This window comes from Stylophora pistillata, chromosome 4 (genome assembly GCF_964205215.1).
Source record: "Stylophora pistillata chromosome 4, jaStyPist1.2, whole genome shotgun sequence".
Classification (NCBI taxonomy): domain Eukaryota; kingdom Metazoa; phylum Cnidaria; class Anthozoa; order Scleractinia; family Pocilloporidae; genus Stylophora; species Stylophora pistillata.
Genome location: NC_142522.1, coordinates 27283933 through 27299925, shown reverse-complemented (window position 1 = coordinate 27299925; position 15993 = coordinate 27283933). Strand labels below are relative to the sequence as shown.

Sequence of the window (15993 nt, the reverse complement as noted above, 5' to 3'; positions counted from 1 at the left end):
AATTTTCTATGCCGTTTTGAAATTCTTGCGATTACTGTAACTCACTTGGATCGGAAAATTTACAATCGACAACTCGAGATTGATAACTACAAGATTATCCGAAGGGACAGAGACGCTAACACCATCGGTGGCGATGTTTTTTCTACATCGCCAAACATATATGCTCAACAAGGCTAAGCTCCTTGGAATCGAAGGACACTGAGGCTATATGGCTTAAGATTCTGGTAAACTCGTCCGGTTTCATCGTGGGAACTGTTTATAGACCACCTACAGATTCTCTATTATTTGATAGATTTCAGGTCATACTCGAGAAGCTCTGGATTAAACACCGGAATGTAGTTATCATCGGCGACTTAAACTGCGATTGTACTTGTCTAACCGACGGTTCAATTTCCTCCACTTCTGGCCAAAAATTACAGGATTTGTTATCTCACTTTGACTACACGGTTATCAATGATAAACCAACTAGGGTAACAAGGGTAACAAGTGATACGTCTTCTCTGATTGACCTGGTAATAATCAGCAAGCGTAAAGTGATTTAAAACACCAGAGCAATCGAGCTTGGAATCTCAGACCACATGCTTGTACATGCATCAGTCCAAACAAGGATCAAGCGACCCCCTCCTAAAATAATCATGGCTCGTTCTTATAAAAACTTTGACCAAGCCAAATTTTCAACGGATATCGCTGAGACCCCTTGGTCTGTATGCGAGGTATTCGACGACCTGGATGATTGTCATTGGGCGTGGACGCACATTTTCGGTCAGATATGTGACGGACACGCGCCCTTGCGCAAGATCAAAGTCAGAAGCCAGTCTTTACCCTGGGTTACTCCGCAGATACGCCATCTGATGAACTTACGCTTTAACACTCAGTTCTTTAAGCAAAACAATTCAAAAATTACGCACGATGTTGGAGTTGCTAAATGCAAGTTCTCCATCGATCTTTTTGACGAAGTAAAAGATTGCAAGTCATACTGGAAGTTGGTCAAAAAAGCTGCTTACAGCTCAGTGCCGCAGCCCAATGAGGACAACGAACCAAATGACTACAGACCATTAAGATAGATCATATGCCCTGCCCAGTCGGCTGAATGTATCAGAGCAAATCATATTTTGCGTTACAATAATTTTCACTTTTTAAAAGTAAAGGCCCCTGATAGTTAAACAAACCTGATCGTAGATATGACGTAATAAAGATATCCTCCTTCTGGGCCGGCAACTTAGGAAGAATGTCAATCATTTCTTTTCTTACATAATTTCCGGGCGAAAGAAGGAGGTCTTTAAAGTTCAGCAGTTCTGTCCGATCACCCATGAGTCTTTGAGATAATTCACAAGAGAAAGAGATTAAACAATGTTAGAATCATTCGGAACTGAATTCGCTTGGGGAAGTTTACAACGTAGGCAATGATTTATAAATATACAAATGTCAGAAGCTATTCAAGTTGAGTATGAATAAAACGTAAAACATACTTAGATAATGGGAAAAAATTCTTAGAATCGAGATCACTTATTTTTAAGGTCAGAGGTGAAATTCGACAAAAGCCACGCCAAGCGTTACGTTCGCGAATGTCTTCGCGGATGTCTTTGACTTTCTTGCCGTGAATAATCTTAGCGGTATCTGTTAACGCTAAAGTTCAGTGAGACCCCAGCTTGGAGAGAATCGATTTGATGTGATGCTTGAGGAACTCACTTTCTGAGTGGAACGTATACGTATTCAACGCTTCAGTTCAAGCATGTAACGGAAGCTCACTCATTAATTCGATATAAACCCGTAGATGATAAATCAAAGAACAACAAACATATGAAACATATGTGTGAACTGCGGTTATGAGACGTATATGAGAACGGTTTATATCGAATTAATTTGATGGCCTGCTCCCAGTTGGCTTGTTAGCTCAATTGGTAGAGCGCTGCACTAGTATCGCAGAGGTCAGTGGTTCGAGTCCCGTACAGGCCTGAAATTTTTTTCAGGTCTGATTTTCACTATTGCTCAAATAGTGCTTTACTGCGAAGGATCGTTCTCATATACATTATTATTATTATTATTAACATTTTATTCGTTTGATTCAGTCTTAGTCAATGAACAATAAATTGCTGTTTCAGAAAATTTGATGATGTTTTTATTTGGGAAAACTTATTCGGAAAGCATCCCTTGGTGAAACAAGTCGAAAATGGTATGTAAAACAAACATTCTCTGGAAATACGAGCTACTTCCTAAATGACGCCATTCTACGAGTTTGACTAATGGTCGTGGGTCGTGGGTCGTGGGTACAAGTCGTGGGTTGTGGGTGTGGGTGTGGGTGTGGGTAAAAGTCGTGGGTGTGGTTAATACTTAATAATAAAAATAACCATTTAAAATATTAAATATAATAATACATAAATTTTATACAACCCTGTCATTCATTAATTTAACTGTACTTTCTTCTAGTTATTTTATTTTGTTTATTCAATTTACCCTACTTTACGTCTATTTTTATCTGTTATCTCACTGTCAATGAAATTATTAGTTTCAGTTTCGAGACAGGAAGAGAGATAAATCTTGTAATTACATTAAATTAGTTTCACAACACGATAATAGTCCTTTTTACAGTTCCCGGCGCCATATTGAATGAGTAACCGCGCAAACATGATAGCGAGGTTAGTGTTGAGTCGCGTTGCGAGTTCTAGTGAGAGTTTAGTGAAATGTGGTGGTGCTCTGTCCTTTTCATCGAGATATTTCGACAATGAACGATACTTTCCCTACGCAGGATATTCCTCCTTCTTCTTTGAAAGGAAGAGGAAGACACTGTGCCGCTTTTTGGTTGTGCTAATAGCTATTATGACACAACAGGCAATCCAACAGGTCTGCATTTCTTCTAGTTTCCGAATGACTTCCAGCAGTGAATCAGATGGTGCAATCTCCTGAATCGCCAGCATGGAAAGGACGGATTCTTCATCACAAAATCAATTTTTTTGTGCTCAGAACATTTCAAAAAAGAAGACATGCGAAAAAACGTGGGCAGGTCGCTGGAAATTGGTGAAAGGTTTATAATGTTTGTACGGTTGTTTTGTTGCTTGGATACCGAAAGAAAATGCCTGCTTTGAATTTCGGTATTGAAGTGTTTATGTTGGGATTTTTGTTTTGGGGGGGGGGGGGATTTTTTTCTCCTTATTAAAATGGTGATATTTATATTTCTTTGTGTACTGTGGTCTTATACGATATCTGTGAACTGAATGTAAAATTATAAAATTGTAATGTACAATTAAAATGTAAAATTATAAATTTATAAAATGATGAGTTTAATTATTATATATATGGGCAGAACCATCTCGATTTAACTGGTCAGTACCGAAAAAACTATGGAAAATGCCTGCTAAAAGGGTCCCGGTAGCAACTGTGACAACTGAAGGAGAGTCATTTGAAGTTGAACAGGAATTTCACCAAGAAGTTAAAGCACCTGTGTCAACTGTCAATGCTGCTTCACCTTCACCAGCTCAAATTTAATGCTCAAATTGATTTAGGTGTAATCTTTCCTTACATTAAGAAATATTAATATTAATGTTGTTAGTACTCAGGGAAAAAAAGATGATGTTGGGCTTGTAAAATCAAGATAAGGTACCATTGTACATTGTGTAAATAAGGGAAGTGATTGGCATGACAATAAAACGCGAGTTAAACTGTGTCTTTATGGGAAGGAGCTTCAAAATTCTATTCTTCAAACATAACATTTCAAAGAGCCTATTGACAATAATTAACATTATTATTCACAGGAGAAAAAATAAACAGTTCTGTACAGTCTAAAATAATCCTAGTTGTTGCATATTGAGCAAACTCTTGCAGCATATTTTTGTGAACAAGTTCTTGTGCTGGAAGTGGGAAAGGTTCTTTCAGTTCCACATAGTTAAGATTAATCCATGTAATGCAGATTCTGGACACCAGGCTCTTGCTGATCCCAAATCTATCAGCAAGATCTTGTACAAATAACCCAGCCTTTAGTCTCATAAGTATGAGCAAAAATTCATCCAAGAATGACAATTTCTTGAAGGCCCCGGCTTACGTCTGTTATCATCTGTTTGGTATGGCTGACTCTCTTTCGACAATTTCTCTCCTTTCCAGTACTGCATCTTTGCCAGCACTGGGTCAATAAAATTATAGAAGCTTATGAGTGCTCCATAGTTTGGGAATCCAGTATAAAATAGAACCGCAGACTCATCTTTAATTTTGTCAATTGAAAATTGGCACGCCAATAAATATCCCCCTCATTTTCAACTTCACTTAGTTTTTCTTTCAAGTCAGCTAATTGTACTTGCAGTGGCTCTATTTCCCGTTGCAGCTTAAGAACATCTGATTGTTGCAGAGCTGGTGAAGATGCAGCAGCATTGACAGTTGACACAGCTGCTTCAACTTCTTGAGGAAATAATTCCTGTTCAACTTCAAATGACTCTTCTTGAGTTGTCACAGTTGCTACTGGGACCCTTTAAGCAGGCATTTTCCGTGTTTTTTTCGGTACTGACTAGTTTAATCGAGATGGTTCTGCCCATATATATAATAATAAACTCATGATTTTATTAAATTTTTAATTTTACATTTTAATTTTACATTATAATTTTATAATTTTACATTCAGTTCACAGATATCGTATAAGACCACAGTGCACAAAGAAATATAAATGTCACCTTTTTAATAAGGAGAAAAAAATCCCAGCATAAACACTACAATACCGAAAATCAAAGCTCCATTTTCTTTTGGTATCCAAGCAACAAAACAACCGTACAAACATTATAAACCTTTCACCAATTTCCAGCGACCTGCCCACGTTTTTTCGCATGTCTTCTTTTTTGAAATGTTCTGAGCACAAAGAAGTTGATTTTGTGATGAAGAATCCGTCCTTTCCATGCTGGCGATTCAGGAGATTGCACCATCTGATTCGCTGCTGGAAGTCATTCGGAAACGAGAAGAAATGCAGACCTGTTGGATTGCCTGTTGTGTCATAATAGCTATTAGCACAACCAAAAAGCGGCACAGTGTCTTCCTCTTCCTTTCGAAGAAGAAGGAGGAATATCCTGCGCAGGGAAAGTATCGTGCATTGTCGAAATATCTCGATGAAAAGGACAGAGCACCACCACATTTCACTAAACTCTCACTAGAACTCGCAACGCGACTCAACACTAACCTCGCTATCATGTTTGCGCGGTTACACATCCAATATGGCGCCGGTAACTGTAAAAAGGGCTATTCCGGATCTGTCACGAGCGCGATCGCCGACGAGCGTCCATTGGTCGGCTACTCTGGGATTTGATTTTTCCCTTTTTCTGCTTTCTAGGGTAGTTGTCAAGGGAAATCCACAGGACATTCTTTTGTCCTCTTGCGGTTTTCAAGCCTCAGACGATAAAACTTTCCCGAGGTAATTTTCTTAGGGAAAAATCGGTCACACTTGCAAATTTGAGTTTCCCTAGGGAAACTGTCAACAAGTCAAGTTTCCCTAGGACAAAACCCTGTAGTGTGACTACAGCTAATATCGCGTTGACGATCCTCCACTGTCGAGTTACCAGTCTGGCAGAGGTTATGTGTGTGCCTTTTGAGTCTGTCGACTTGTGTACAATCAGTTTTTCTTTGTGTATACAGTGTGTAATTACCAGATTTATCTATCATTCTTTTGTCATTGATGTTGTCAGACGAGATCTCGGAATTTCTGTTCCTTGGCCCCTGACTTTAGCCGCAAATATAGAATTCACGAGCGCTGTCGCAATTTTAACGTTATAGTACTACTATATGAAATCATTTTTGGTACAATCGTAGAAAGCAACTCGGGTGTCTCGTTAACACAGACCTCGAAAACGCAGAACGCAGACCGCAGACCGCACAGCTCGAAAAACGTGTACACGAGTTTGACTAATGGTCGTGGGTCGTGGGTCGTGGGTACAAGTCGTGGGTCGTGGGTGTGGGTGTGGGTGTGGGTGTGGGTAAAAGTCGTGGGTGTGGTTATTATTAAGTATTAACCACACCCACGACTTTTACCCACACCCACACCCACACCCACGACCCACGACTTGTACCCACGACCCACGACCCACGACCATTAGTCAAACTCCCATTCTACTGACGTAATGCGGTTGTCACGTTATATTCAAACAATCATTTATCTTTGGTTTGAAGAAGTCCAACTCCGGCATCGCGCTTAAAAAACTCCAGTTTCAAAATAGCCTGTATCTGTTTCCGTCGATTTTTTTTACATTGAGTGCATCAGTCCTATATTTATGCCTACAAATTTTAATCTTAAAAGCACAGTCCGATGATTTGCCGCACAAAAAGTTTCCTTTCAAAGCTTGTTTGTTGTTCGATGTTATCCTGATATACATTTGGTTACATTCAGAAACACGAAATACATTTAATATAATGAATTCTCTCTGTATTGAGCCACACGGATCCTCGGTGGAATGTATCTGGTACTAGGACGTGCAACCTTTTTGCCTCCTATTTCCTTGTCATAAAGATACTTCCCGTGAGGCCGTTACGATTTCTCAAATTGGAGCACAATCAAAACAACTTTGCTTAACGATGCGCTATATCGGATATCAATCGCAGTATTTCGATCCACAGTTAGCGAATGGATTCCGCTCTTGGAAGTGTTTTCATGAAATGTATATCATGGAAAGACTGGCAGATATCCTGGACAAGTCCATGCATGCCTTACCTGTTGAAAAATTCGACATGTACAGTGTAGCGCACATTTTAGTCACTGAATCGAAGAACAATAAACAGCTCTCACCTCACTTAGTTTGCTGGTTCAGAAAGGTGTCTTTCAATCTTGGATGGGGTTAACCGATAGCGAACTGCGAGAACTCCTTACATGTAATTACAACATCGACTCGTATGGCATCACGCAATAATGAAGTAGGAAGTAGTGCCCAGACTCGACCGTGTTCCCGTCAGTTTTTTTTTTCTTTTGACAACGTCTGAACCGGAAACAAACAATAATTTTGATTCACATAATAGTCAGGTTTGTTGAAAATTTTGTTGGAAACTAAGGGACTTACTTTAAGACAAAAAAGATGTTTGAATGTGTGAAAAAGCAGCATACTTTAAAGCAAATATGGTGAATTTGCACTCGTTTTAGAAGACATCAGACATGGTTTGATAATACTCTGGTTTTACTGAGGATTTGATGATTTTAACCGGAGAATTACAGTTTTATCAACTCTCGTATTCAAGATTCTTTGGGCTCGTTTGGTCTCCATTTCAATTTGTACGTCTGTGGTAACGCCCCAAATATGATCGGAATGTCGTCGCGAATTGTATACAAATTTCATCTTTTTTTTTTTTTAACAGAATGAAATATTTTATTTGAATATTGAAAATCTCTCCGTTTTTTCCGTCCCCATATTTCCAAAAACTGGTCACAATTTAAGATTGAATTTGCTATTGCTTAAATATTTGCAAAGGTAATCAATTGATTTCGAGTGCAGTTTGGAATAAATATGCACGAGTAAGTTTTTTCAAAAACCAACAAAATTGCGTGAGACCGTAAGGCGAGTGAAATTTGTGGTCTTATTTGCGGTTAGCGAGCCACGGGGAACTCTTGCAGTTACGCCGATACGGCGCTGGAGCTCCATGAGTGAGGCGCTCGAAAAGTAGCAGACTGGACTGGTAGTAGTGGACTGGACTGGACTTTACTTTTTTGTTAAATTGTATTAATATTAAAAGGAGTTAATATTTTAGTAATTATTTTAAAATTTTTGAAAAAATAAAAATTAATCTAAAAAATTACCCGAACGCTCCTCTGCGATAGCGCGTGGCTGGCGCGATATAAATTCTGTTCTACGTGCAGCCTGCCGGTGAGTGAAATATGCTTTGTTTCCAACCTTGCAAAGTGTTGACAGATTCAAAACACGGAATAACGAGTTACAGTACCTTGTATGCGAAAGAAATGTGTAAATAAATTGGAGAAAACGCCTGACTGAAGTACATTTAAGGGCACGGTTTTGTTGATACCTAACGTACCCAAATCAGGCGTTACTCCACTAAAATAAAAAAAAATAAAATAAAAAAAAAAACACAACAACAACCAAAAAGTAAACCACCAGGAATTTGTCAACGGAGTTGACTGATCGTCTCCAGTGACAACACTAGCGTATCTACGCTTGGATCTAGCCTTCTCTTCTCCATTGTCAGAGAAACCGCTACTTCCACAATTCAATTTTTAACACAGAGTTAACAGAAACGAAATAACGTGGCAATCGCATTCGAGAGATTACGTGTCTCATCGGATTGTTAATCTTAAACTTGCCAATACGGTTGTGAACACACCTGTCAGTAACCTTTATATAACCCAGATATTCCCAGAACAGAACCTCTGAAAAAAAACCGTCTTTTTTACTGACAATCGCACGCCAGATACCGGAAGTTTTCTCGCGCGGGCCTCGCGTGGACATGACCAAATAGACGAATTTGAAAGTAAAATGTTGACATCGAATTATTCTGTAAAATGTACTACAGTCAGGCGTTTTCTCCAATTTTTTTATTAATTTTTTCGCCTACAAGGTACTGTAACTCGTTATTCCGTGATTTGAAGCTGTCAACACTTTTCAAGGTTGGAAACAAAGCATATTTCACTCACTGGCAGGCTGCACGCAGAACAAAATTTATATCGCGCCAGCCACGCGCTATCGCAGAGGAGCGTTCAAGTAATTTTTTAGATTAATTTTTATTTTTTTAAAAATTTAAAAATAATTAGTAAAATACTAACTCCATTTAAAATTAATACAATTTAACAAAAAAGTAAAATCCAGTCCAGTCCAGTCCAGTCCAGAGTCCAGTCCATATTTTCCAACTGGCCCACCGAGAATATCGCAAAAAGTCAAGATTACAACGGAAGGGTGATTAAAAAAACCTGACCCCTAAACTCCTGGTGGACAGTTGTGCACAGTTTGTATCTTGATCAGATATAACTCGTGATAACTTCAATAAATATTTATAACAGAGGGGTTAATCAAACAGAAGGCATTAGGTCAATAGGGAAAACTTAATTACTTTTTCAGTTTCATTAACCGGGGGCGCTAAAGATCCGCTCTAATTAACACGGTTGGCAAACATCACGCGAGAATATATGACTGAAGTACTTTGAAATAAATTTTTCTGTGACCTTTTAAGTTTGAATTTGCTATTGCTTAAATATCTGCTAGGGTAATCAATTGATTTCGAGTGCAATTTAGAATTAACTATCTGAAACAGCAATAAAGTGTGTTGGGATAGAGGACTTTTGGGTAAAATTATCATATAAAATTTTAATTTATTGTAATCAAAAGATTTTGAAAGAGTCTTGCCGATACAAAAGAATCAATAGACATCTATCCAAGTATCCTCTATATCTCATCTGGCTCAGTCGCTAACATCTCTGAAAAAACACCATCCTCCACACGTCTAAGTTTCGTATGGTAAGAAGGTGAAGGAGGCTCCAACGTTTTCAACTGAGCTTCAGCCTTTCCATTAATAATCCCAGGGCGCTAAAGATCTGCTCTAGTTAAAGTGGAGGGCAAACATCACGCGGGAATGTGTGACTGAAATACTTTGAAATAAAGTTTTCTGTTACCTTCAAAAACAACTTTCTCAAAGAATATTCATCGTTGACGGGAATTAACACGCTCTTAAGTCACAGGATCCGATTCTAGTTTCAGTGGCACAGAAACTCAGCGCTGGATGTTAATTCAAATATGCAAAGGACTAGGAATTTGTACTTTCGACAGTCTGTTGTAATTGAGGTTGGTAACTATGGCGCCAAGTTCACCCTAAATTACGAACAGTTAATCCCTCCCAACCGAGGTAGGAGACTACGAAAATTGAAATCAGTAGCGTACTTTCGCTCGATAAAACATCTCGGTTATTCGATGGATTGCCTTTGTGAACCAAGTTTGAGCACGTCCCTTTAACATAATGTAAACAATTAAAAAGACTTAAAGTATCGCTTTCAGAATTTGAAATAATAAGTTGTTCCTTTGATTTCTTCATCTTTTTGGAATCGGGTTTGCATACCCCAAAAGATTATGTAACTGCGTTAGGGAGACAACTGGAGATAAACGAAAAGTCGTCATGGTGGTAGAGGAGGGAGACTGAGGTGATTCGGTTAGAGAGTAGCACAAGTTTTTCAGACAAATGAAATGTCACTCTACAGCAAAATCCCGAATGGTCATCGAGGTGACGTTTAGCCGTTTAAACTAAAATTTGCTTCGAAAACTTTTGCGTATGATACAAGCTTGGGAGAAAGTCGACCCCTGGCTCATTGCCACAATACGGCTGCATTTAAGGGCGTCTTGTCCAACAGAATTTCATTTTTTTTAATTTCTCAGTTCGGTAGGTAATTGATAGGGTTAAAAAAATCCAACCCCTGTTGAAATAGGGTTGTAACATTCATTGCATGTTAGACAAAGAACATTAACTTATGTCACAAATCTTGCTTTATTGCTGCATTGATTGTGATGCTTTCTAACACACTAACTTCTACAGGATTAACAAAATTCTGTAAGTTTGAATCAAAGTTTAAAGTTCAAATTATTCCAAAGATTTATCTTTAACACTTTAAGTCTGTTGCAGGCGATTGATTCCAAGGTCTGATTAACCAAGTTGGCTCTTTGGAGCGGGGATCTACTTGGGCAGTGAGGCGAGAAGCTCAGAAATAAACTTTTCCGGTTCTGGGATGTCAGACAGCAGTTCTGCAAGGAAATAAAGTCCACGATAGTATATCATTAATCCAGGGAAGTTAAACAAGTGCATAAAGAGAACTTTCTTATTGTGGAGGTCATGGCTAAATTCGTTGATAAAGACGTGACTATTGTGATCAAGGTTACACAGGTAAATAAGAAGTTGTACGAGATGGATACACTGAATGAGGATCAAAATGAATAAATGACAGCGTAAGAATTTAGCATACACAGTGACAGTTATCATTCGACGAAGAATAGCTGTATATCGGTCTAAGGGTAAAAATCACGGTAAAACGATTTAAGGTAAATTTAACCGATAACTCGTTATATTTTGATCAAGGTTTGATTGTGTTGTCATAAATAATACAACTTCTCCACTTCGGAATAAAGCTATATTCTCTTTTTTTTTTGAAGCAGTTATGTCCTACTTCTTCTTGAGAATTATTTCAAGGTTCTTATAACTACTAAACACTACACAGTTTTCAGAATCGTTGCATATTCTCCTTTGGCAGCATAATGACTACATTAAGGTTTCAACTGAGGCCTAAATCTACTGTATCAAATAGAAGCTTCCAAGCTTTGGCAGAATCTCTGGATGATGCCTAAACAGAAACCATTACAAGTTTTAATAATAATAATAATAATAATAATAATAATAATAATAATAAATCGATGCTTATAGGGCGCATTTCTAATCTCAATGCGCCTATAAGCATCTATTTTCAGAATATTTTGCACCAGCTTTATCACAACAGCAAGGCACATACCTGCGACATCAAACAACTCCATCAGTGACTCTGATGGTGAAAGATCCGTCTGATAAAAGGACAAAATCTGTAATATAAAACACATTTAACTGTCATCTTGCACTACAAAAAAATGGAAACTATCGATAGGTACTTTTCTCACCTTGTCACCGCCCTTTAACACGGCTTCATCGTTGTTTCGAATGTAATCCAACATTCCTTGCGGCCATCCGTTATCATCCGCCGCCAAATGTTTCCAAGTAAAGGATAATACGAAACATGTGATGGGCCCGAAGAAAAAGCAACTTACTATTAGTTTGATATGTTTACCGTCATCGAAATAAACATAAAAAACTTCGCGAAAAGAAGATCAAACTAAGAGACCTACTCCCATATAGAGCCCGGCTCACACTAAAACCCAGGGTTGGCTATTTTCAGGTCTCCTGGGATTTTCTTCTCTGTCTGAGGACTCTGTTTCGGGCACTTCTGATTTCGGAAATCCCAGGAGAGCTGGGTTGACAATTTTCTCACGCAGAGAACCTAGAGGAACATCCAACCAACACGGATGAATAATCCTCTCTAGTTTTCTTCATTCCCCCTAATCGTATACACATGCTACACAAGTACTGATGACAGTCCATTTCATCAAGGAACTTGTATTTGCATCTATCGATTCGCCATCGGCTGGCGTCGGGCAGCTATTGATTGATTCCTTTAATTGATTCTGATCCATTGGTTAGGCGTAGATTAGCGTATTCAGCCAACTCACCTTCAGCAGCTGATGAAGTCTATCGATAAGTACAAAGTACATGATATAGGGTCGGTACACAGAATACTCAGCCATGTTTACATTCGATATCCTGTATGACAAAATAAAGATGGACAAGTTAATACTCAGGCAAATAGGGCATGATCCAAACATTGTGCTGAGAGAATTTTAAGAAAGCTCTACCCACATCAGCGGGGATATAAAAGCCCTACATCCATTTTTTGGTTAAAAAAAAACACCATCGCACAACGTAGTAAACGTGAACAACTAACAGAAACAGAGTAAACTGGCAGCTCATACTTAGATGTTCCCGAGGGATTTGTATGCCGAGCATGCGCAGTAACGAGAAGTCTTTTTAGGAAAGTGATCTTTGACTGATTCCAGTTTTCCAGCGAGTAAACAAACAGCGACAGTAAAGTTAGGTAAAGCGGACTGTCCACCTGAAATGACAAAAAGGAAAATAAACTTGAAATGACAAAAAGGAAAATAAACTTATCATTCACTGGCTTATCAAATTCAAATCACTTTGCAAGGAGGAATGAAAAGGTCCTCATCAGCGATGATAATGATAAATTTAGAAGCTTCTCAGAATAGGAAGGCATGTTATCCTTGCGCGATTTTAGGGTGGTTTAAAAATCTGTTGGGCATAAAGTTTTAAAGCCATTCATAGATTCTGATGTTTTATTCTGTAAGTGGCCTTAGCTGGGTATACACGTAAGAAACGCTGATCACAGCCGGGGCGATTGGGTGACTTACCTCGAAGGACGATTCAATCCATTTTTCCACAGGCATGTCCAGGAAGGATTTCAAGGTTTTCTCCTCTCTACTCAACTGCCGCGTTCTGAGAGAGAAAGATGAAAGATGAAAAGTTATTTAATTCCAGGTGAAAAAATATGCCAACACAGAATTAGCCGAGTCACCACCCCCCCTACTGCATCTCAAACACCACTCACTTCAGTCTTAGTGCAGCCGTACCCCTCCCCCCAAGGAGAAACGGACGGGAGAAGGGTACGGCTACAGGTGGACTAACCTCGCTCGTGCAAGCATTACAACTAACATGACAAGTTAAGGGCTCTTACGTGTTCAGAACGTAGAGTATCATGTGCATGGCATATGGTACAAATTTGATGTTTGAGTCTCGTCCTCCGCCACCAGTGTCCTCACTGAATGATTTTTCAAACGCAAAGCGCTGTAGCAACAGACACAGATCGTGAATGGAAGCGTGATATGTCGGCTCCAGATGACCAGTGCACTCTTGAATGTAACTGTTGTGCCTGGAAAAAACAAAAGACTCGATCTAGAAATGGAAGACTCCAGTCATGGACACTACTGACACAGTACTGAAATTTAACATTGAATGGATTTCTTCCGTTCTTTCCTGAGCTTTTTATTTTTTTCATGGGGTGGGTGGTTCCTATAAAAGATCTACAAGCTCCTTTTAAAAAGCTGGACAATAAAGGGGGACAGAGGACTTACTTTTCTATTGTTTGTTTTCTGAGAAATGAGTACACTTGATAACAGAGCTCAAACAAACTAAAGGGACACAGTTTGTGACAAGTAGTTTTGTTTTCGATTCTACTTTGAGATCTGAACACCACGAGAAAATTACTGGTAATATTTCTAATATCATGAAAATCTATCAAGTGAATCTAATAAACTCTTGCGTTTGGAGAAACCTTAAGGTTGATTTAAACCAAAGCTGCAATTTGAGCGAAAACTTTCACTAAGGTCATCTATTATTTGGCCCTGACTTACTATTCGACTATTCAGAACATGCACCGTTCTATGATCATTATATAGCCAAAAAGGCACACTCACCTTGCCAAGCAGCTCGCAAACGCTGATTCAGAGACCTGGTAAGGAAACACAAAAGTTAAATTGTACAACTATCAGTGCAGGCTTCTTCTATCAAAAGGGATTCATTAACGACTCTGCCATGAGTTAATTCAAAGTCAGGAAACTATTCCATGAGATGAGCCTCATAAACTCAAATAAATTCGACAAATTACTATACGCTTTGAAAAGCTAAAACATGTTGAACTCCTACGACAGTTAGTAATTAGCATTCTGCTATTTTGAAATCATCGACCATAAGATTCTGTGGGATTAATTACCTGAGGACCCCAGATTGGTAAAAGACCATTGCACTTGGTGTTCGCATTCTGAAGGGCGGCGCTTTCCCACTCATCACGACCGCGAGCGAGTCTGTTAGCAAAAACAAACATCAAAGATTCACTTTGTTACAAAAATAAATAAATAAAACAGCCAAACAAACAATACAACAAGGCAATTACCTAAACGGCAATTCAGGAGACAAGATTGTTACAACACTTAAAAACATTTTTATGACTTCAAAATAACATTATAACATAACCAAAGTAAAGCGCGCGCTCTGATTGGTCAATTTAGCGTCCCCCATTTGCCCATGGGTGTACGCTGCTGACGTGAGCAAATGCAAAGACTATTTTTCCGCGCGCGCTTGTTTTTTTCTGGTCGCGTAAGATTTGTTAAATAAAAGGGAACTCTTTAGCCACAATGTATCAATGAGATGTTATAAAACAAATGGTAAACACCACAGCGTACACTATTGAGTTATGGATGCACTTTGGAGGTTTGCTAAGCACTCAAGAAGCTAGAGTCACTCTCGGCTATCGCCTCGAGCGACTCTTACGCTTCTTTCGTGCTTAGCAACCTCCCGCGTGCATCCATAACTCAATAGTGTACGCTGTGGTGTTTAACATTTGTTAATTGAAACAAATGACAGAAAGAAAATGATAAAGTATGAAAGACATAGACAGACAGACAATCAGACAGAATTAGAGAGGAAAAAGAACATTTTTTTCTTTTCAGACAAATGAATTTAAGATTTTACTCACCTCACAGCGGCCATGTGACAATCATAGTGCACGATATTGAAGTGACTTACCGTAGAATACCCCTGCGGATACAACAACAGAAACTAAACATACCAAAGATGTCACTAAATCTGGTAAAGCCATGCACGCAACCTGAATACCTTGCCCTGTAAAATAATACCACACTCGTCTAAACTGAAACCTCCAGTGTAGTACATAATAATTACTCTCCTTAGAGAGCGGTTATCCGCACTTTTCTCCATCCTTGCCAGTCCGTATTTCTTTTTGCTCTTTTTCTAGTACTTGTAAACTTCTTACTCGTAAACTTGTAAACTTCTTACTCGTAAACTTGTAAACTACCTTTCCTACCATCACTTCTTCCCTTGTTGACTGCTCTATAACTTCTAGCAAATAACTCTGAGTATAGCCAACAGCAAGACAAATTTAAACTCTGAAAAAAGAACAACAACTTTCCAACCAAATCCGCAGAGTTTTCTCACCTGTGTTTTTCGTTGTTTGTTTTCGAATTCCTCTAGTATGCATCGTTTAGTGAATGTGTAGATACCGAGAACCTGTAAAAAGACTCCAAAGTTAAGCAGGGACAATTATTTTACATTGTGAAATGTTTCAATAGCTGAGCTGTCTATACTTCCATGTTTCAAGAACACATTTAGCCTGCAGTACAGGCGTCTTATTAGGCCGAGTTAACATTAAGAAGCGCGCGATCAGTTATTCAACCGGCCATGTTTAATTTGGAGTTAGAATCGACAGTAGGGGAGGGGGCGGGAAGGGACGAAATTTTCACTCCCCCACCCTCACCCTCCCTATTCTTTAACTGTCACTCACCCCCTTGGTACGAAATATCAGAAGCTTTCTAAATGTTTAGAGATCAAAAAGGGAAGCAACACTAACACAAAATAGGGGTAGACAATATTTAAGGTTACATA

General features: G+C 38.8%; 2 protein-coding genes and 1 long non-coding RNA gene across 3 annotated transcripts; all 3 read right to left on the bottom strand.

Moving 5' to 3' along the window:
* Positions 1-4523: 4523 nt before the first annotated feature.
* LOC148733132 (uncharacterized) lies at positions 4524-5215 on the bottom strand. Its single transcript, XR_015999847.1, has 2 exons — positions 5153-5215; positions 4524-5042 (listed from the first exon to the last, which is right to left on the bottom strand). It is a non-coding gene; the product is annotated as an uncharacterized LOC148733132 (long non-coding RNA).
* A 5197-nt stretch (positions 5216-10412) lies between these two features.
* On the bottom strand, positions 10413-11695 carry LOC148733131 (protein purity of essence-like). Its single transcript, XM_088756516.1, has 3 exons — positions 11586-11695; positions 11444-11510; positions 10413-10685 (listed from the first exon to the last, which is right to left on the bottom strand). Exons 1-3 carry the CDS (start codon positions 11637-11639, stop codon positions 10618-10620), a joined length of 189 nt encoding a protein of 62 aa, XP_088612642.1. The 5' UTR covers positions 11640-11695; the 3' UTR covers positions 10413-10617.
* A 425-nt stretch (positions 11696-12120) lies between these two features.
* On the bottom strand, positions 12121-15651 carry LOC148733130 (E3 ubiquitin-protein ligase UBR4-like; the record flags this gene model as incomplete). The annotated part of the gene is made up of 8 exons (XM_088757956.1): positions 12121-12282; positions 12492-12631; positions 12948-13032; positions 13271-13465; positions 14010-14044; positions 14306-14396; positions 15068-15129; positions 15547-15651. Coding segments are annotated over 8 exons (837 nt in total), but the record flags the coding sequence as incomplete, so codon positions are not given.
* Positions 15652-15993: the final 342 nt, after the last annotated feature.